This window comes from Bactrocera tryoni, chromosome 5 (assembly GCF_016617805.1).
Source record: "Bactrocera tryoni isolate S06 chromosome 5, CSIRO_BtryS06_freeze2, whole genome shotgun sequence".
Lineage (NCBI taxonomy): Eukaryota > Metazoa > Arthropoda > Insecta > Diptera > Tephritidae > Bactrocera > Bactrocera tryoni.
Genome location: NC_052503.1, coordinates 30,474,188 through 30,494,104, shown reverse-complemented (window position 1 = coordinate 30,494,104; position 19,917 = coordinate 30,474,188). Strand labels below are relative to the sequence as shown.

The following is a 19,917-nucleotide window of genomic DNA, read 5'->3' as shown; positions in this document are numbered from 1 at the left end:
TCAATTATTATACCGAAACTTGGTACGAAAGTGATTTAAATTCGGTACATAAAAGCAAAGATAATTCGGTACATAAAAGTAATCGAACGAACTATCAAATATTTTACCGAAACTCGGTAAGAATTTAACCCAAACTGTTAACGAGTAACAGATAACAGATAACAGGACGGAACAAGTTTGCAGCAAAGCCTATTCTTTCTGTTTGACTTCCGAAAAATAACACTTGACTTAGTTACCATAAGTATGTATGTATACCTCTTTTATATACTATTTTGCTCTTATTCGGTATTTTATAAAAAAATCTGGAAACCTTGCTAAAATGCGATTCTTGGAATAAATTCTCAGTACTGTTGTTGAAAAAAGTAATAACAAATGAAAATTTCTGTGCTCTGGTAAATTTTCGGTACTAAAGCATAACCAGTATGCAATTTTCGCAAAACCATAGCTAATATAACCACGCCCACCTCATATCTAACAGTGTTTGCTAAAATGCTCAACATGTGCTATTTCGGTAAACAGGAAATGCAGATTACCTAACTTTGATGCGATACATAACCTAACTTTTTATTCTCATTTGATATGCTTGCCGTAAGCGGTTGTGGGTAATTAATTAGAAACAATAAGCTATTATTAGTCATAATCCGCCAACGATGAGCAATTCATGCTTAAAATCTTGCAGTGATACCTATTTATTCCTACCTACATACATACATACATACATACTTATGTATAGATACTCATATTAAATTTTTGTTGTGGTTACAGTATTTATGGATTCTATGGCGCATATTCGTTTTAAAAAATATTGACAAATGATTCATTATTTGAAGTGTAATCGCCACAATGTCGGCACCCTTCAAAAATGGCGCTCAAAGTGTACAAATAAATTAGAAAAATAAATATATGTATTTGCTTTTGGACGCTTTAATAACATACTTCCTTTTATAAAGCGAAGCTTATACATATGCACATATGCCTGTATATGTGACTGTATGTGTGTATTTAGATTATTCTAGCCTACGAACATTTGCTGTTTACTTTAAGTCAAACGGCGTGTTTGAGCACAAAATTTCCGCTGTTGGTTTTTCAAATTTTTTTTTTGAATTTTGAGATATACTATATTTCTCACTCATTGTAGCTAAGTATGGTATGTAAGCTCGTTAAATTATTATTTCTTTTACAGGAAACAGTTAATTTTTTATCTTGAAAAACCAAAATACATTGTGGAACAGTTGCGAAATTTGTTTGCATACATATAAGTATGTACATACTATATGTATGTTTGTATGTGTGTCACTACAATAATTAAAATATGTAGTACTTTTGAAATGTGCCACTTTTAACACCATTTAAACAACGAGTATATGTCTCCACCGAGCAAATATATCACGTGATGTGTACTAAGCGTAAACATACATAAATACACACCTGCATAACGGTATAATTATTTAGGCAAACTGCATTATTTATCGATGATAAAAGCTTGCTTGAAGGGGTGGCTGAGAAAAAAGCATTTCTGTACTAATTCACACAGATATCTCCATGCACTCATACATAAGTATGTAGTATGTGACTATGTCAATCAAGCATGTGTGTATGTATGTATATTAGATACGAAATTTGTTTGTCACTTTCGTAACAATTCCAATTAAGAACGTTACCAGCTGTTGTGCAAACAAAGCATCATGAAAATATTACAACAATGCCAATATGTACATTCGGTAGTTTATACACAAATTTATTTCAAATCAAATTTCAATTAAACACTTCTGTAACTATTCAATGTCATTTGCCTTAGGCAATTAAAACGAAAACCATTTACTTCAATAAAATGACAGTTAACCTATTGGCGAGGAGTTTTTTTCCAACCTGGGTTACTTACCTATCCATACAAATACACTTGTATTGGAAGTGGAGATTTGAGCTTCGTTTGTAAGCGATATCCTCTTAACCCCGATAGAAGAAGCTTTAAATGAGCACAATTTTTTTGGAGAGTCATTTCATTTCACACGCCAGAGTAGTTGTTTGTGTTTCTAAGCAAGATATGGATCCTGATTTTCTAAAGTGCAGTACCTTATACATATGTACATATTAATATAGCACATACTATAAATGCTTGATCTTCACTGCAAGGGATGATGAAACTTCTTTATGGCGAAACAAAAACATGAAAATCTTTCTTCACTTTTTAGGCGAAATTGTATATTGAAAACAGTTTATAATTACAAAATCTTATACTGTACAGGCATTCTCAATATATACGATTCTCGCCACCGTCTTATGGTGGAAAGCATGCCAGCCAATTGGAATTTAAGTGTGCTCTGCGTAACCCACAAAGAAGGAGACCCCACAATCTGCGCCAACTACCGTGGAATAAGCCTTCTCAACATCCCAGGTTTTATCGAGTGAACTGTGTGAAAGATTGAAGCCCATCGTCCACAAACTCATTGGGCCTTATCAGTGTGGCTTTAGACTTGGCAAATCTACAACTGACCAGATATTCACCATGCGCCAAATCTTGGAAAAGATCCGTGAAAAGAAAATCGACACACACCACCACTGTGTCGACTACAAAGCTGCTGTTGACAGCACGAAAAGAAGCTGCCTTTATGCCGCTATGTCTGAATTTGGTATCTCCACAAAACTAATATGGCTGTGACGTTGAGCAATACCAAAAGCTCCTTCAGGATCAAGAAGGCAAGACGAAATATCTCCTGTCATCAAACAAACAGAAGTCGCACTCACTTGACTACCATGTCACTTTTGACAGTTATAACTTCGAAGTCTTAGAAATCCAAGGCAGAATAAACTCGTACCAATAGGTGCTAATTCGGACTGAGTAGGCAATTGAGAAGTAAAGTCACCTCTCGACAAATAAATACATAATTCTTCAAGTCACTCATCATCCCCGTCCTGTTATATGGTGCAGAGGCATGGACGATGACAACACCTTATAAGTCGGCATTACGAGTTTTCGAGAGAAAGGCCCTGCGGATGATTGGACTACAAATCACAAATTGCGCATTGGCAACGGTGAATACCGCAGTCGATGGAACGATGAGCTATACGACACCATTAACGTAGTTCGGCGAATTACGCTGGCTGGGTCAAGTCGTCCGAATGGCTGAAAAAACCCCAGTTCTGAGAGTATTCTAAGTAGCAGCTTTTCTTTCTTTTCCCACTGTTTTTTCGATCAAATCTTACATGTGATCTACTTGTAGTCTCAAGAAAGCGACCTCAAATGCTATATTATACTATAAATGGATCAAATAAAGTGTGGTTATAGGTATGAAGAAGAGACAATGACAACAGTGAATCTGTCGTTAAAATTAATCACACAGCGTAAATTACTATATTACCAATCGCACCACGATTTTTAATATATGACAGCAATAAAAATCTAAATTTTAACAAGCTTTCCACTTAATTTTATTCCAAATAAATGTGTGCCACCGTTATCAATCCAAGCGAGAAATGGCATTGAGTGAAAAATAGAGCAAGATACCCTTTGCTTCTGAATGCGTAGGCTAGTAGAAATGTTGGAAAAGTGAAACCCAAACAAAAGAATTGGTTATGGGCAATACGTTATTGTTATTGAAAATTAATTGGATTCCAATGCTGAAACCATCGCGCCGTGCCAGTAGCAGCAACACCAATGTCACTCACCAGCTCACCAATGCGTTGCTGCAAAGTGTCGGCGTGACAAAGTAGACGCATGCCGACGACAACATTTTTCGGGGGAACATTCTTGATAAGCGCCGCCGCCGATAAATGTTAGAGCGCATATACATACATACATAAATAACACTACTGATTTTTCAACGAAATATTTATTAAAATGCGTGTACTCGTACGACCTTTATCTGTGGAAAAGTTGTTGTGTTGTAATTTTTTTTCTTTTATTTTCCTTTATGTGGCGTTTAATGCGTTTTTAATTACCACAAATTGGTGGCAATTTAAAATCAAACAGCCTTAAAGTATTACAAACTTCTCTCTGATTTATTAGGAAATATGCGATAAAATTGGTTTTATTGCTTTATTTTACTTTCAGGAAAGCGTAGACGATTGTTGTTGTTCGAATTTGATTTTTCTTTCTTCTTTTCTTTATAAAAAATATTTTTCGTTGTTCGTTGGCTTCCAAAAATTAACTGTTTGTTGAAAGCTATATATTTTGATAGCTACGGATTGAAAATTTCATAAAACAGAGTAAATTGTATTGTTTGTGTCGCACTAGAAGTTTATGTAAGTCCACTATTTCGATATTTCATGATTCAATGATATGTCATAATTAACGTGTATTTCTTTCTATATTCCTTTAAAATGCAAACCGCAAAGTGTTATAAGGGAATTTATTGAAAAAAAGAAAATAAAACAATTATTTATGAGTAAAATGTAGTATATTCTACTGTAGACTGCTTATTAAGCGATTTTTACCACATACCTTAAACATATGTACATATATACATATAATTGTATAATTAGGTAAACAAGAAAGCCATAAATATCAGTGAGCAGAATAAATCAAGTTGGTTGACTATGTCTGGCAAGTCAAGTGATATAATCACTGTGACTCTAAACATCTACATACTCGTATAGTTATAAGATTTCTATAATTGTAACATCTCTCATTCAATTTATTTAACCTTAAAATTTTCAACGACTTTAAAATCTCCTCTCTGATAATGGTACGACATATACTACATAAAACTTGTCCAAATTTTGTATGAAATCATTCAAGTTTGAAAAAGTAATTCGAATTTTGCTAGTACGAAGAGCTGACCGACAGGGATGATGCTCGAAAATTCTATGAAAAGATGCCGTAACTAACAGAAGGTTTCAAGACCGGATCATACTTTTGTAGAACCGCAGAGTGATCTAGTGACTGACGCACAAAGGATATGAAATTATGGAGGGAACACTTCTCCAGCCTGCTGAATGGCAATGCAAGCTAACAGCAGGAGATGCCAAAGCCGATTCCTATTCGATGACGATGGAGCAGACGTTCCATTGCCCGACAATGAAGAAGTTCGAATAGCAATTACCCTTCTGAAGAACAACAAGGTGGCGGTAGCCGATGGATTGCCAGCCGAGCTATGTATATACAGTATAAATACAGCGGCGAAGAACTGATAAGGAGCATGCATCAGCTTCTTTGTAGAATATGGTCGCACGAAAGCATGCCCGACGATTGGAATTTAAGTGTGCTCTGCCCAGTGCACAAGAAGTGCGACCCCACAATCTGCGCCAACTACCAACATGACATATATGGTTCAATCGAGCGTATTGTGTGAAAGATTAAAGCCCAAAAAACTGATTGTCCTGTCATCAAACAAACAGTCGTCGATATCGCGTCACTCCCACGTTATAACTTTGAAGTCGTAGAAAATTTCGTCTATCTTGGAACCAGAATTAACACCAACAACAACGTCGGCCTCGAAATCCGACGCAGAGTAACTCTTGACAATAGGTGCTACTTCGGACTGAGTAGATAATTGAGAAGTAAAGTCCTCTCTCGACGAACAAAGACGGTGAATGGACGAAGAAGAAGAAGATTTACGGTTCTTTGCGCATTGGCAACGGCGAATACCGCAGTCTGTGGAACGAAGAGCTGTACGTGATATACGACGACATTGACATAGTTCAGTGAATTAAGGGACAGCGGCGACGTTGGCTAGGTCATGTCGTCAAAATTGATAAAAACCCTCCAGCTCTGAAAGTATTCGACGCAGTACTTTCCAGGGGAAGCAGAGGAAAAGGAAGACCTCCACTCCGTTGGAAAGACCAGGTGGAGAAGGACCTGGCTTAACTTGAAATTTCCAATTGGCGCCAAACAGCGAAAAGGAAGAGCGACTGGCGCGCTGTTGTGAACTCGGCTATAATCGCGTAAGCTACGTCAATAAAGAAAAAGAAGAAGTTTAAAACTAATTTAAATACTCGGTAATTTCCAGATTAATTATTTCTTGATAAAGTAGTTATATTTCCATAGGTTTTAAAACATTCGAATTTTCAAGATTTGGACAAAATATAGCAAAAACCGTTCCTTTAAGCAATTCATTTATGCTTATCATCATATCATTGCTTTGAACTTTCTTACATCTAACGTGATCTCTCAAAATTTGGCAACAATACATATGTACATTTTTTTCTGGAATTTTGTTAAAAAAGGCTCTAAATAACATGAAAATAAGCTTTTATCAAAAATATTTTCTATACTGGCTGAAATTCAGGACCGCACCTTAAATGGGGCGCTGGGAAAATATGCCTTCGGGTTTTGTATGCGAAGTCGGTTATTATTTTGAATGGTTTTTATTAGTAAATAAAGAATAAGTACACAAAAATTATGATAAATCACAATATATAAGATCAATTATAAACGTAAGCTAAAAATCAAAGTTGATATGAGAGAAAAAAAATTACTTTATGGTATGAAAAGCTTGAGAACAATGTTGATGGAGGCCAACTCCACATTTACTGCATTTGAATTTCGTATTCTTGTGACATTCGCGGCATCGAATTTGAGTTTCGTTTCTAATGATATAGTGTTCCTTCCCATCCAGCCTTACCGAATCTGGCAGCTTACTTTTCGTAGTTAACGGTGTCTTGCCTCCAATGCGTTTTGCTATGGATGTAGAAGGTTTGCCAAGTATCAAATAAGTCTGCACAATGTATCTTGTAAAAGACAAGAAATCATGAGCGTCTTTAGCTTGGCCTGCTGGTGAAACTCGGTATAACTGAAAAGCATTATTAGCACAGGCATTTATGGGGAACATTATCATTTGCCAATACCATCTCTTCAGTCTTATTGAAATTCTATATTTTCCAACATTTTGGTCGAGTCGATCGACTCCGCCCATATATTTGTTATATAATAGATAGCAATGCGGTTGATCTACGTCTACTCTTTTATTGCCGCACCATCTCTTCACCTTACCAATCGGATGAACACCGCTTTCCGTTGAGGCAATAGTTACGATGTTGTTGTCGTTGTAGCGCACTAAAGTTATGTTGGATGATAAATCCGTAATTTGGTGGTGCGAACCCCGTGATGTCTTTTTCATCTCCTTGATGTCTTTTAGCGGGGCACCTTCTGTTCTATTAGCACGTAATGTACCAGTGATAACATGACCCATCTGACTTACTTCGTCTAGTAAACGTAAAGAAGTGAAAAAATTATCAATATAGAAACTGTAGTGGTTATCACTTGGCAGTTTCGAAATCAAATTTGTCACTACAGAGCCTCCAACGCCTAGATTTGGATTGGTGTTACCAGTTTTAGCTCCTTGGTAAGGTTCTCCATAAATAAGATAACCCAATCGTGTACACAGTGACCAAATCTTATAGCCAAAACGTATTGGTTTACCGTGAATATGTTGTTTTGCGCCATGTTTTCCAAAATAAGGTACCATAGACTCATCGATAGACAAATGTTTGTCTCCGGGATAAAACTTTAGCCATCTCTCATTCATAAGATTCCACAGTGGCCTTACTTTTGCAAACTTATCGTCAGAAGGTAGGCGGTTGTTATCGCATGCATGAAAAAAACGTAAAAGCTCTTCAAAACGATTACGAGTCATGCATGATGCAACTCCTGGATGATGAGTGTCAATACTTTGATCCCAGTATAATCTATAGCGTGAAGCGCTATTGTAGCCTGACAAAAGCAAAATACCGATAAAGTTTTTAATTTCTTCAACAGTGACTCGAAAATTGACATGTCCTTTTGCAATTGCATTTTGTTCCGTGCTAGACCGCAGGAGCTCGAAAACTTCTTCGTCAAAAAACATCTCAAAAAAATCTAATGGATTATCCTTATCTAAAACGAAATCAGGTTGCATCGACTCCCTTTCAGGGTTTGCAGCTATATCTTTTTGTCTCCACTTCCTCGTGACAATAGTCTTAGATTTTTTTGCAGGTGGTTCATTTGACTGAGACGCGGACGGCTGTTGTTCCTGTTCATCCTGATTTATAAATGGAATTCCATCTACGGTTTCCAGGACCCCATCTGCTGATGGTAGCTGGCATCGCACCTCAGCTTCTGCTAGTAGTTGCCGACGCGTAAGATTACCTATTTCTCCCGCTTCTTCGCTTCCGCTGTCTTCATCGCTGAAGTCATTGTTTTCAGGTGGTGTGATAAATATATCTGCAGACAGTATATTATGATCATCTTCTAATGCCGATATAATTTCGTGAACGTTCAACCTGTAAATAACAAAACATATAAAAATACGGTAAAATAGTTCTAAATATAGTTTACTGAAGCTGGGAGTACAAGGGCCCGTAGCAAAAACCACGGTGCCTCCTATTCCCAGCGCACCTCAAATGGGGCGGTACACAAAACTTAGTAAAATGAACACATAAAAGCAAATTTTCGTCAAATTCATGATGTTAACTAATAGACTAGTTAAAACTTAAAAAAAAAAACGAAAACGGTAAAATTAATTATAAGTATAAAAAAAGTTTTTACTTACCCTCTCCTGGAATTCATGATGGCTGAAATTCACAGAGTTTAAATAATTCCTGAGAGATAACCGAAAACAATAATCACTTTCAACAAGTTTTAGGTGATAATGACATACGTCAAGAACCCAAATAAATTATAGCCTCTACCAACACAGAATAAAATTTGCGTAATCTGAAACAAAAAAGAAGTGCACCTTAAATGGAGCGCTGGGATAATATGGCTAACTCTAGACCTTATGTTTGCCGTTGCAACGGGTACGGAGTTTGCTGACGCTGCGCTTCCTACAGGTTGCCACTCATACGTGTCGCAGTCTCAGCGATTTAGTGGTATCATATTATTTTACTTTGTATCATATGATATTACTGCATCATATGATACTTTTGAATGTATGGGGTGCTAACTTGTATACCTATGAAAATGAAAAGTGGATGAATTTTCATATCCATTTCAGCAATTCTTTTTCCGCAGTACTACAAGTATACATTATATCGCCACAAAATGCAAATATTAATCCCACTGTAGGTCACACCATACATATGTTTTAAGTGAGTATAAAAATAGGTTACCGTAATTAATTAATTCCTTAAGACACTCCTTTCGTTGTCATAGCGATGTTAACTCTGTTCAAAGAAGATTGCTGCTTCATACATAAAAGCAGGTTAAGAACTACAGAAGTTTCTTTGATAAGCCCAAAAAGAGAAATAATTTTATAATTTAATGCTTTAATTTAAGTAAAAATATAACTGGTGTTTTTATATATAATAATTAGCTGGCATAACTTGGTATCTTTTTGCCCTTCCTCAAACAAGCACTGGCATTCTGTTAAGCAGGGTATAATTAAGCAGCATGGCGTGATGGGAAAAATAACCGCACTGACCTGTGTTAATGTTAACCAGCCGAAAGTGAAACGAGCATGCGCAATGAAACCATGCCTGCCTATTGTGCGTAGCTCTTCCTCACTCCCTTTCCCCCTATTCAGCTCCTAAAGTCGAACAGGCGTGTATAAATTAATTAGTCTCAGCTGGTTTTCGCACCTTTGACAAGTGACGGCGCAGATCTAATAAAACAAAATAAAGTAGCTATTGTAATTGCCGAGTGATGACCGCAATAAGCAACGCTAATGGGCAGCCGGTGAGCTGACACTCCGACAGACATACATATGTATGTGTATACTTAGCAGATGTTACACATTGTTTCAGTTTGTAATGTCTTTTGGTGTGACGTTGCGTATCACTGCTACCGGAGAGGCGGGCCTCTAGCAATTTTAATTACTTGTTTTACACGCGTTTTATTTATGAGTTTCATTATGAGTCAAGTGGCTATGGATAATGCGGCTAATGTCAGTAATACAGTTAGTATAAGCGGTTACATAATTGAACTTAATTTAAATATGTATACTAATGAAAGCTAATATATTTAAATAATATATATATTTTATAATGATATGATATATTTATTTGTTTTAACTTTACCTATTTCTTTTACGAAGAAATATTTTTTCTTGGTTTTTTGCTTGTATTTTTACTGATCCAGCAATCTAATGTTAAAAATACAGTACGAGTTATATTGATATACGTTGTAAAAGTAGCTTATTTTGGAAGCACAAAGTTGAAATAGATAATTGTTGATCTTCTTAAAACTGTGCTAAGAGTGTTGCTTAGACTTATGGGTTTCAGAAGGAAATTAAGTGAATATAATTTAGTGTTCTTCTTCTTCTTAATTGGCATAGACACCGCTTACGCGATTATAGCCGAGTTAACAACCACGCGCCAGTCGTTTCTTCTTTTCGCTACGTGGCGCCAATTGGATATTCCAAGCGAAGCCAGGTCCTTCTCCACTTGGTCCTTCCAACGGAGTGGAGGTCTTCCTCTTCCTCTGCTTCCACCGACGGGTACTGCGTCGAATACTTTCAGAGCTGGAGTGCTTTCATCCATCCGGACAACATGACCTAGCCAGCGTAGCCGCTGTCTTTTAATTTGCTGAACTATGTCAATGTCGTCGTATATCTCGTACAGCTCATCGCTCCATCGAATGCGATATTCGCCGTGGCCAAAGCGCAAAGAACCATAAATGTTTCGCAGAATTTTTCTCTCGAAAACTCGCAACATCGACCCATCGGTTGTTGACATCGTCCAAGCCTCTGCACCATATAGCAGGACGGGAATTATGAGTGACTTATAGAGTTTGGTTTTTGTTTGTCGAGAGAGGACTTTGCTTCTCAATTGCCTACTCAGTCCGAAGTAGCACCTGTTGGCAAGAGCAATCCTGCTTTGGATCTCCGGGTTGACATTGTTGGTGGTGTTTACGTTGGTTCCAAGATAGACGAAACTATTTACGACTTCAAAGTTATGACTGTTAAAAGTACGTGAGAGTCTAGTCGCGAATGCGACGACCGTTTGTTTGATGACAGGATATATTTCGTCTTGCCCTCGTTCACTGCCAGACCCATTCCTTTTGCTTCCTTGTCCAGCCTGGAGAAAGCAGAATTAACGGCAAGATGGTACCTTCTCTATTTAGTTCTGCAGCTCGAACTATTTTCTCCAGATTTAATGTTATGTCCAATAATTTAGCTTTGATACTATAAAGGCAAGTACTTGTCATTATGTTTTAAAGATGATTTCAGGCAAGTGACAGGCGCGGTTGGTATTCTCTTTCACGGCGTAAAACGTGTTGGGCTTAACTATGTATACAAGCGACTTCACATACACAATCTTGGAAGCGACGGCACAGGTTCAGGATGCAAGATAATGCGCTCACCAAAAATTTCCTTCAATAAAAAGTGAGCCTCATCGCCTAGTACAATTTTGTTGTGAAAATCAGAATCGGTGGCTATATTGTTTTGGGCCCATTCGTCAAACGTGTGACGTTGGTCCTTCGGCTTCAATTCGTGTTTAAGTTTTTGTAAGCTCGCAAACGAAAATCTTTCAGCAAAAGTCTTCCATAAAGTGGATGAGCCTTGCTCCAATAGTTGCGCGCGATGGCGGAGAGACTAATTCGAGTCTTCAGCGGTACTCTGCACCAACCATCTACAATGTCTTCATTAAACATTGTACGATACACACATCTGAGAATGCATATTATCCACTAGACTATACGTGGTGTGAAACCCATGACTGCCCAACTTATCGACTCTGCTGGGTAATTATTTCGAGCGAATTTTGGAACGAAACAATTATTTTTGTAAGAACGATTGTTTGTGCTAAAGTTAGTGGTTGTCTAATAAAATTAACTAAAGCGAAGCTAATGTAACTAAAAACTTCCGAAATTTATGAAACTTTTGATACTCCCTTTGATTCTCTTTTAACTGACACACATGTAGCGCTACGAGAATAAAAATATATGATTTTTAGTTAGCCCTAATCTTCAATAAGCTCATGTATAAAAAGCTGTCCGATCATTAGATTGTGAATTATATCATTTGAGTAAAGCAACTTTTGTTATTGTGAATAAATTATTAAAAAGGAATTTGGCGTGTTGATAAAATATTGAGTTTTGAAGGAGAGAAATACAGTTGAAGCAAAAACTTGCTTAGTGACGACTTTCCGCACGCTGACCCAGGAAAATTAACCATCGAGAATGGGTATGCTAAATTTAGACATAGTGAAATGATCACCGAAGAGACGCCCGAAAGAGGTTGTTACCGACGAAAACATCAAAAAAGTCCACAAAATAATTTTGGATGACCGTAAGATTACATTGTTCGATATATTAGGCACACTCAAGATATCAACTGAACGTGTACAAAATATCATTCATGAATATTTGAATATGAGAGAGCTCTGTACAAAGTGGATGCCGCGCGAGCTCACTTTTTACCAAAAACAACGACGAGTTGATGATTCGGAGCAGTGTTTAGAGATGTTAAGCGTAATTAACCCGAGTTTTTGCTTTGTTATGTTACAAATGATGAAACATGGCTTTCACTCCGAAGTCAAAACCGTCAGCCGACAGTCATGGACTGCATACGATGAACCCGCTCTAAAGCGTGAAAAAACGCAACAGTTGGCTGGCGAGGTGATGGCGTCTGTATTTTGGGATGCGCTGGAAATATTTTTTATTGACTACATTGACAAAGGAAGAACCATCAACAGCAACTATTATATAACATTATTGGACCGTTTGAAGGACGCAAACACTGAGAAATGGTCGCATTTGAAGAAAAAGAAAATGCCGTTTCACCTTGGCAGTGCACAGTGTCAAAAGTCAGTGAAAACGATGCCAAAACTCCATGAATTGGGCTTCGAATTGCTTCCGCATCCAGCGTATTCTCCAGATCTGAAACCCAGCGACTACTTCCTGTCCTCAGATCTCGAAAGAATGTTCGCTGAGAAGAAATTTTCGTCGAATGAAGGGGTCATCTCCGAAACTGAGGTCTATTTAGAAGCAAAGATCGTTAAACTGCAGGTTAAAAAAAAGGTTAATGGTAAAATTGTATGTAATAACAAGAGCAACAACTTTTGCGTAGAAAATTTGTCCGCATAACCTCAAAAGAAATGTGAAAATTTAAATAAAATTTTGTTTTTTTTTACGACATTCGAAGTAAAATAACATGCTGTATGTGAAAAATATATACATTACTATGGTGGGTTTTCTAAGAAAAGACCTTACTAAACGATCCAAGTCTGACCGTTAAAATTAATAACAATGAGTCCTCAAACAGTTAGAAAATACTTGTATGGTATATTATAAAGAATATTAAGGGGTCAGTAGGGTAATCTGAACCGTTTTTTTTTTGACACTTTTTTTTTCAAAAAGCGTGTTTTTAGAAAAAAAGGCGTTTAAAGTTTGAGGTACTGAAAAAGCATACAAAGATGGACATAAACGTTGAAAAAAACGTCGAGCGGTATTATTATTTTTGGGCCTTTTTCGAAAACTTCCAAAGCTAAAGTGGATTTCTACATTAATTCTAAGGGTATAAAGGAACAGAAAATGCAAAAAAAAAGATTGAAAAAAGATTACCCTACTGACGCCTTAAACAACATTTCACTAAATACCCCGAGTTGTTTGTTATAATTGCTTTTGTGTTACAGTTACATAGCTATACACTAAGTAAATAATAGATAATAAATAAATAAAAATAATGGAATCGTTTTTTTCCTGACAAATAAATGTATTGAAAAGCTTTATGGCATATAACTTAGTGCAGACTTCGACTCACCTACTAGATAGGTAATTGATTTAGTACCTATAGCCTATACACTTCTCCATATATAGTAATTTCTATGGCATGTGTCACTCACACAACATGTTGTCAACAAATAAAAATATTTCATAAATTCTCTATTGATAAGGAACGCAAAAAAATGACAATGAGTTCGAAAGAAAATCGAAGTGAGTTCATGTTTTGTTGTAAGTTGTTTAGCGGGCATGATAAGGATTCCAACAAGTGACAAGCGCAATTGATTAGTAGCGGTGATGGGCTATGTAGGAATGTACATACTATAAGTATGTACTTATATAGGACAAACTAAATATTACCACTGCAAACAAAGCACTGAGCGCAGAAAGCAATTTTATATGGTTCAAGTGAAAAATCCATTGGTTCATGGGGATTTATTGATATCATTTTTAATTAAGTATATTGCACTTTTTCAAGCATTTGCAATGAATACGAAAAATTTTGAAGTTCTGTTTAGTTAGCGTGAAACACTTAATAATTGTATCACTAAATATTTATCGATAACATCAGATCAGTTATCGATGGTTGTCGCTATAGTATATTCTCCCGCCTCTTTGGCTTGATTATTATATTTTGAAAAATTCCCTAAGATCAGCAGATGTCTCGTTAAACACATAAGCTGTTGAAAATTTGAAATAAACCCGCTTTCTACAATATTTCTAGTAAGGAACATAGATACAGTTTCTTGACTTATAATAAGTTAAAGTTTTGACTAATAGTAAGTTGAAAATGTCGCTTAAAGACACTCCAAGTTGCTCAGAAATAGCTTGGGCACCTTGCTTTTACTCCCTCTATTAAAAAAAAATTTCGACAAAATCACTGGCGCTCAGAACCTTACAAGAAGATGAGAGAATCTTGCAAGTAGCGCACATAACAGATCAATTTGGAAGTCACCTTCCTACCATAGCAAAACACATCTTTTGGCAAAATTCCTTTTTTATTTAGCATAGTTCCCTTCAAGACTCATACTCTGGTTATAGCGACCGTCCAATTTTTCGATTTCTGTCATTTCTGCAGTACGATTTGTCCTTTGCTTCAAAATAGATTTTAGATACGGCGATCATCTTTTCATTCGACGAAAGTTTTTTCCAGCGAGAATTCTTTTGAGATCACGAAATAGTCACTGGCTAGCTTCTTAATGAGAAAAGGGTGCGTGAAAGGTTTCAGATCGATATCACAAAAACGGTAGAATTAATTCGCATATATAAAGACAGACGGACCTACATATGGAAGAACTGACAGACGGTCGACAGCCAGACATGGCTAAATCGACTCAGCCCTTCATGCTGGTTTATATATATATATATAGTATATTTTATAGAGTTCCGACGTTTTCTGCTGAAAAAAACTTAATATTATCCTATTCAGGTATACAGGGTTTGTCCGGAATGTCATATGAGTGATTTTCTTCCGCCGCGAATGTACTTCGGAGCGTGCGCGCAACGACTGTATTCGGTAAAGGGCTTACCTAGCTAATGAACGAGCGGCGATGTGTTTCTGTGAGTGGTGCAAGCCGTATATGCAGCGTTCGTTAGAGCAGAGGTGCCTTGATTAAATTCTGTGTGAAATTCGGTAAATCTGCGACAGAGACGTTTGATATGATCAAGCAGGCTTATCCGGATGTTGCTTTAGCAAGAAAAGGTGTGTTTCGTTGGCAGCAAGCCTTTTTGGAGGACCGAGAACAGGTCGCTGTTGAAGACCATGCTGGGAGACCTGCGACTTCGACAAAAACCGACAATGTAACTCGTGTGCGCAAAGTTTTGAACTCAGACCGTCGACTAAGTATTCGTATAATTGCCCAGATATTAAGATAACCAAAATCTGTGGTTCATGACGTTGTGACGGAGCACTTGAACATGCGCAAGTTGCATCACGACAACGCCCCGGCTTTTTTGTGAACAGCTCGTAACGTTTTGGTAAAAGGATTACTTTATTATAAGCATTGGACACACTCTACCTCTTCACTTACTTTTGATTAGCCTCTCGAAAAGTTACTAACTACTTTTAGTTATTATTTTCATTATAAATTACTAATTTAATAAGTAATATAATGTCACACAGTTTAATCTTTCTTAATATTTTCCTACTTTGAAGGCAAGAACCCCACTTATGAAATACTTATCTTTAAGTAATATAACTATGAAACTACATACCAGCACCTAAACGCAAGCTTTTTTGCTCACCTCTAAAGCAAGAAAACTTTATTTCCCACTATTTACCGTTTTTATTAGCTAGTAATGACATTTGTAATCCACTAAACGAATGAGGTTTTCTAATAAAAAACGCTAATCTATCATCATAGTCAGTCATATTATACATAAAATAACGAATATACATAAATACGTTAGTTAATGTGGCTATTGAAAAGAGTAATTAATAATACAATTACGTGAAATACAAAGCGTACAAAGAGAAAACGATTTCCCTCAATCAATAGCGTTATGCGAAAGCTCATAATTGCTGATCATGACTTGCATATGAGCATATTACATATATACATAAATACGTTATATATGTACATAAGCACATCCCGATACATGTCTTGTGGCGAGTATATTGTCGATTTTATTGGCAATACCGCTTTCAATAAATAATTATAATAAAATGCCTTTTAAGCGCATACTCGCACGGACATACATTTCTACACATATACATATATGTATACATCGTATATATGTATATATATAATGTGCATGCCTTTATAAGTGTTTCTGTCAAAAACCATTTCTAAGGAATGCTGTACGCCAAATTCCGCCAGTCTGCTGCACCGCCACTGGTGCTGTCCACTGCAGCACTGCAGCGAGTACTGGTCAAACCAGGTCGTTGGTTTCGTTTTAAACTTACTCACGTACTTGTTACACATATCTACATACAGTGTGCGACAAAACTAAAGCACGGAATCTACCTTGTCGGTATTTAACTGGATAAAATCATAAAGTAGGCATTACGTGATGTTTTATTGATTTGTATTATTAGTTCATGTATTCTTCTTTTAAAATTAGTAAAAATTAAACAAATTAACTTATTAAAAAAATATATAAAATACCATATATGAAAAACTCCAAAAATTTGGTGCGACAAAACAAAAGCACGAAATGGTTTTATGATTGAAAAATTTATGTCTTTCAATATTTGGTTGCGTATCCCTTATTTTTCAACAGTTGCACATCGGCTAGGCATGGACTCAATTAATTTATTTGATGTGCCCCAGGAAATGCTTTTCCATGCTACCTTCTCTTGAATGTATAAAACGGCCTTATTTTTACAATTCTCAAGTCTGATTTTTCGATCTACAATTTACCATTGGTTCTCTATGGGATTGAGATCAGATGATTGTGCGAGTCGCTTCAAAACCTCATTCCTGTTATCAACAAACCACTGTTTTACACAAATAGCAGTGTGTTTCAGGTCGTTGTCATGTTGATAACTCCATTTTAAAGCCATTTCTTCTACAACATGTGGCAGCATTAATATTCTGAGAAATATTTTTATGCTTATATTTGTCCATTATACTGTTTATATGATGAATTTATCCTATTGCATTCCCTGGAAAACAACCCCACACTAGTACATTGTCTCCACCATGTTTCACCGCGCTTGTTTTATAACGTTGATTTAGGCGTTGTCCCTTCGGTCTGCCTACCAGCTTCAGCCCATCTCAATCTTTGATATTAAACTTTGATTCGCCAGAAAAAAGTACAGTTTGCCATTTGGTAATCGCTCAATTTATGTGCATCCTCACAAATTCCAATCACGCCAGTCTGTTCTTTAAATAAATAATATGGCTTTTTTGCAATAACTTGCTACAGGTAGCATGAAAATTCCCCATCGACAGCTCGACTTTGTATGGATCTCTGTAATATATTTAACCATAATTGTCTTACAATAGATATTGCCGATATAAAAGGGTAATTTTTTATTGCCCGAATGACTCCCTTATCCTCTCGTTTGGTTGCTCTCCACGGCCGTCTACCTCTATGCGCTGTAACCAAAGAGCTTGATTTGCCAAATCAGCTAAATGTTCGGGAAACATTAGGATGATTTATTCCAAACTTTTTTGCAATAGTCATAACCGATTCTCTTTTCTTAAAATCCTTAACAAATTTTTTTCTAAAATGAACAGAATACTTATTTCGAACCATTGAAATATCTTTCTCTTTAACAAACAACAACCGTACTGAATGACGAACTGCAACTGAATATGCATTAATATTTTTCTAATTAGGTAATAACTACACATATCCAACATTTTTGATCATTAAAAACCGTTTGACAAACAATTAATGTGCAATTAATGTAAATTCTTAGTTATGTGCTTTTTGTTTTGTCGCACCAGATTTTGGAGTTCTTCATATATTTAATTTTATATAATATTTTAGTAAGTTAATTTGTTTAATTTTTACTAATTTTAAAAGAAGAATACATGAACTAATAATACAAATCAATAAAACATCACGTAATGCCTACTTTATGATTTTATCCAGTTAAATACCGGCAAGGTAGATTCCGTGCTTTAGTTTTGTCGCACACTGTATATGTACTGTAATTCAAATGGGTGTATATTTATGTATTACGGGGCGTGTGAGCCCTGCAGGTAAAAGCTACACTAGTGTATTGCATTTGCAATAATACCCTTCAATTGGTGGGAAAATCTGAAACTACAAGGTAGTTTTTTGGGTATTAATATAAGTATGTCAAAGTTTATAATAAAATTCTGTTAAGTCGCTGAAGTTCATTTAAAATATGAATCGTTTTAGTTGTTTTACTATAACCGGAAAAAAGACGACACTTATTATCCCTAAGAGTTAATTCTAAATCGAGAATTCTGAGTTACATCCTCCTGAAGTGTAGTCACCCAGTTCTATATACTCCATCAGTTTATATTTAAGCGCATTTTTCTCGAAACAATATATTTCAAGTATCTTCTATTCACTATCAAATTTCTTCTTCCTGCATTTAGTTCTCCATACCATGACCATGGGCAAAAATGGATTTTTGACAGGCTAAAATCGACCAAAATTTTGAGTGAAAAGCCGCTAATTTTCTAAGTCATTGAAAGCTAAGCCCCCTCATACAAATTTCTTTTACAAAATTGTAACAAGTCTTCAACGCATAGGAAAACAGATCTAGAATATCCACCGAATTTTTCCGTTTGCAGTTTCAAAGACTAATTATCTTCGCAAAAATTCTAAACACAATAATGAAGAGAATTTCAGGCCAATATTTATTGACAAATGTCTGAAACATGTCTGGCTTAAGGCTAAGAACACCTTTCTTTTTATTTTTTTGTTGGAAAAAAATTTTAAAATAATAAGAAGGAAAAAAATCAAAGGTTTTGCATAAAATTAGAGTAGAAACCAAATATACTATATTTCAAATATCTCTGCCGTTGAATTTATCCTTAGTATATGCAACAACTTTGTAGATGGAGCAGACGTTCCATTTGCCCGGCCATGAAGAAATACGGCGGCGAAGAACTGATAAGTATTGTAGAATTGTAGAAGCTTCCTCAACATCGTGTATAAGGTTCTATTGAGCGTATTGTGTGAAAGGCTGAAGCCCACCGACAACAAACTGATTGGACTTTACCAGTGGGACTTTAGGCCTGGAAAATCTACAATCGACCAGACTTTCACCAAGCTTCAAATCGACACACACCACCTCTTCGTCGATTTTAAAGCCTTCTTTGACAACACGAAAAGGGCTATACGCCATTTTGTCTGAACTTGATATCCCTGCAAAGCTAATACGGCTGTGAAAAACTGACGTTGAGCAACACTAAAAGCTCCGTCAGAATCGGGAAGGACCTTTCAGGGCCGTTCGATATCAATCTAAGTTTCAGACCAGAAGACTCCCTCTCGTGTAACTTCTTCCATCTATTGCTGATAAAAAATAATACGCTGCAGAGCGAAATAAAGAAGGTACAATATTCTCTAAGAGTGTACAACTGCTGCCGTACCCGATGATACGGATATCATTAACGTCAACAACCGCGTCCTTAGTTCTGCTTTCTAAAGTCTGGATAAAGAAGGGTACGGAAAGACCAGGCGCCAAACAGCGAAAAGGAAGAACGACTGGCGCGGTGTTGTAAACTCGACTAAAGCCACGTCTACGCCAACAAAGAAAAAGAAGCTTATATAGTATTTAAATTTATCAATAGCTTAACTTTTACCTGAAGTATTTTGTTGGAAATTCAAAACTACTTTCAGAAGGAATTTTTAATTCAGAGGAGCACTTACAAGCTCCTTACTTAGAACCTTCACTGGCTTTACTAAAA

The 19,917-nt window shown here is 36.3% G+C and overlaps 2 protein-coding genes across 10 annotated transcripts in view; both read right to left on the bottom strand.

Annotated features, from left to right (window-relative positions):
- LOC120777061 (spectrin beta chain, non-erythrocytic 1) overlaps positions 1–19,917 on the bottom strand; it is a 96,439-nt gene that overhangs the window by 58,353 nt on the left and 18,169 nt on the right. The window lies entirely within an intron of this gene.
- Positions 6,173–8,668, bottom strand: LOC120777063 (piggyBac transposable element-derived protein 3-like). Its single transcript, XM_040108187.1, has 2 exons — positions 8,469–8,668; positions 6,173–8,199 (listed from the first exon to the last, which is right to left on the bottom strand). The coding sequence occupies exons 1-2, from the start codon at positions 8,483–8,485 to the stop codon at positions 6,414–6,416; spliced, it is 1,803 nt and encodes a 600-aa protein (XP_039964121.1). The 5' UTR covers positions 8,486–8,668; the 3' UTR covers positions 6,173–6,413.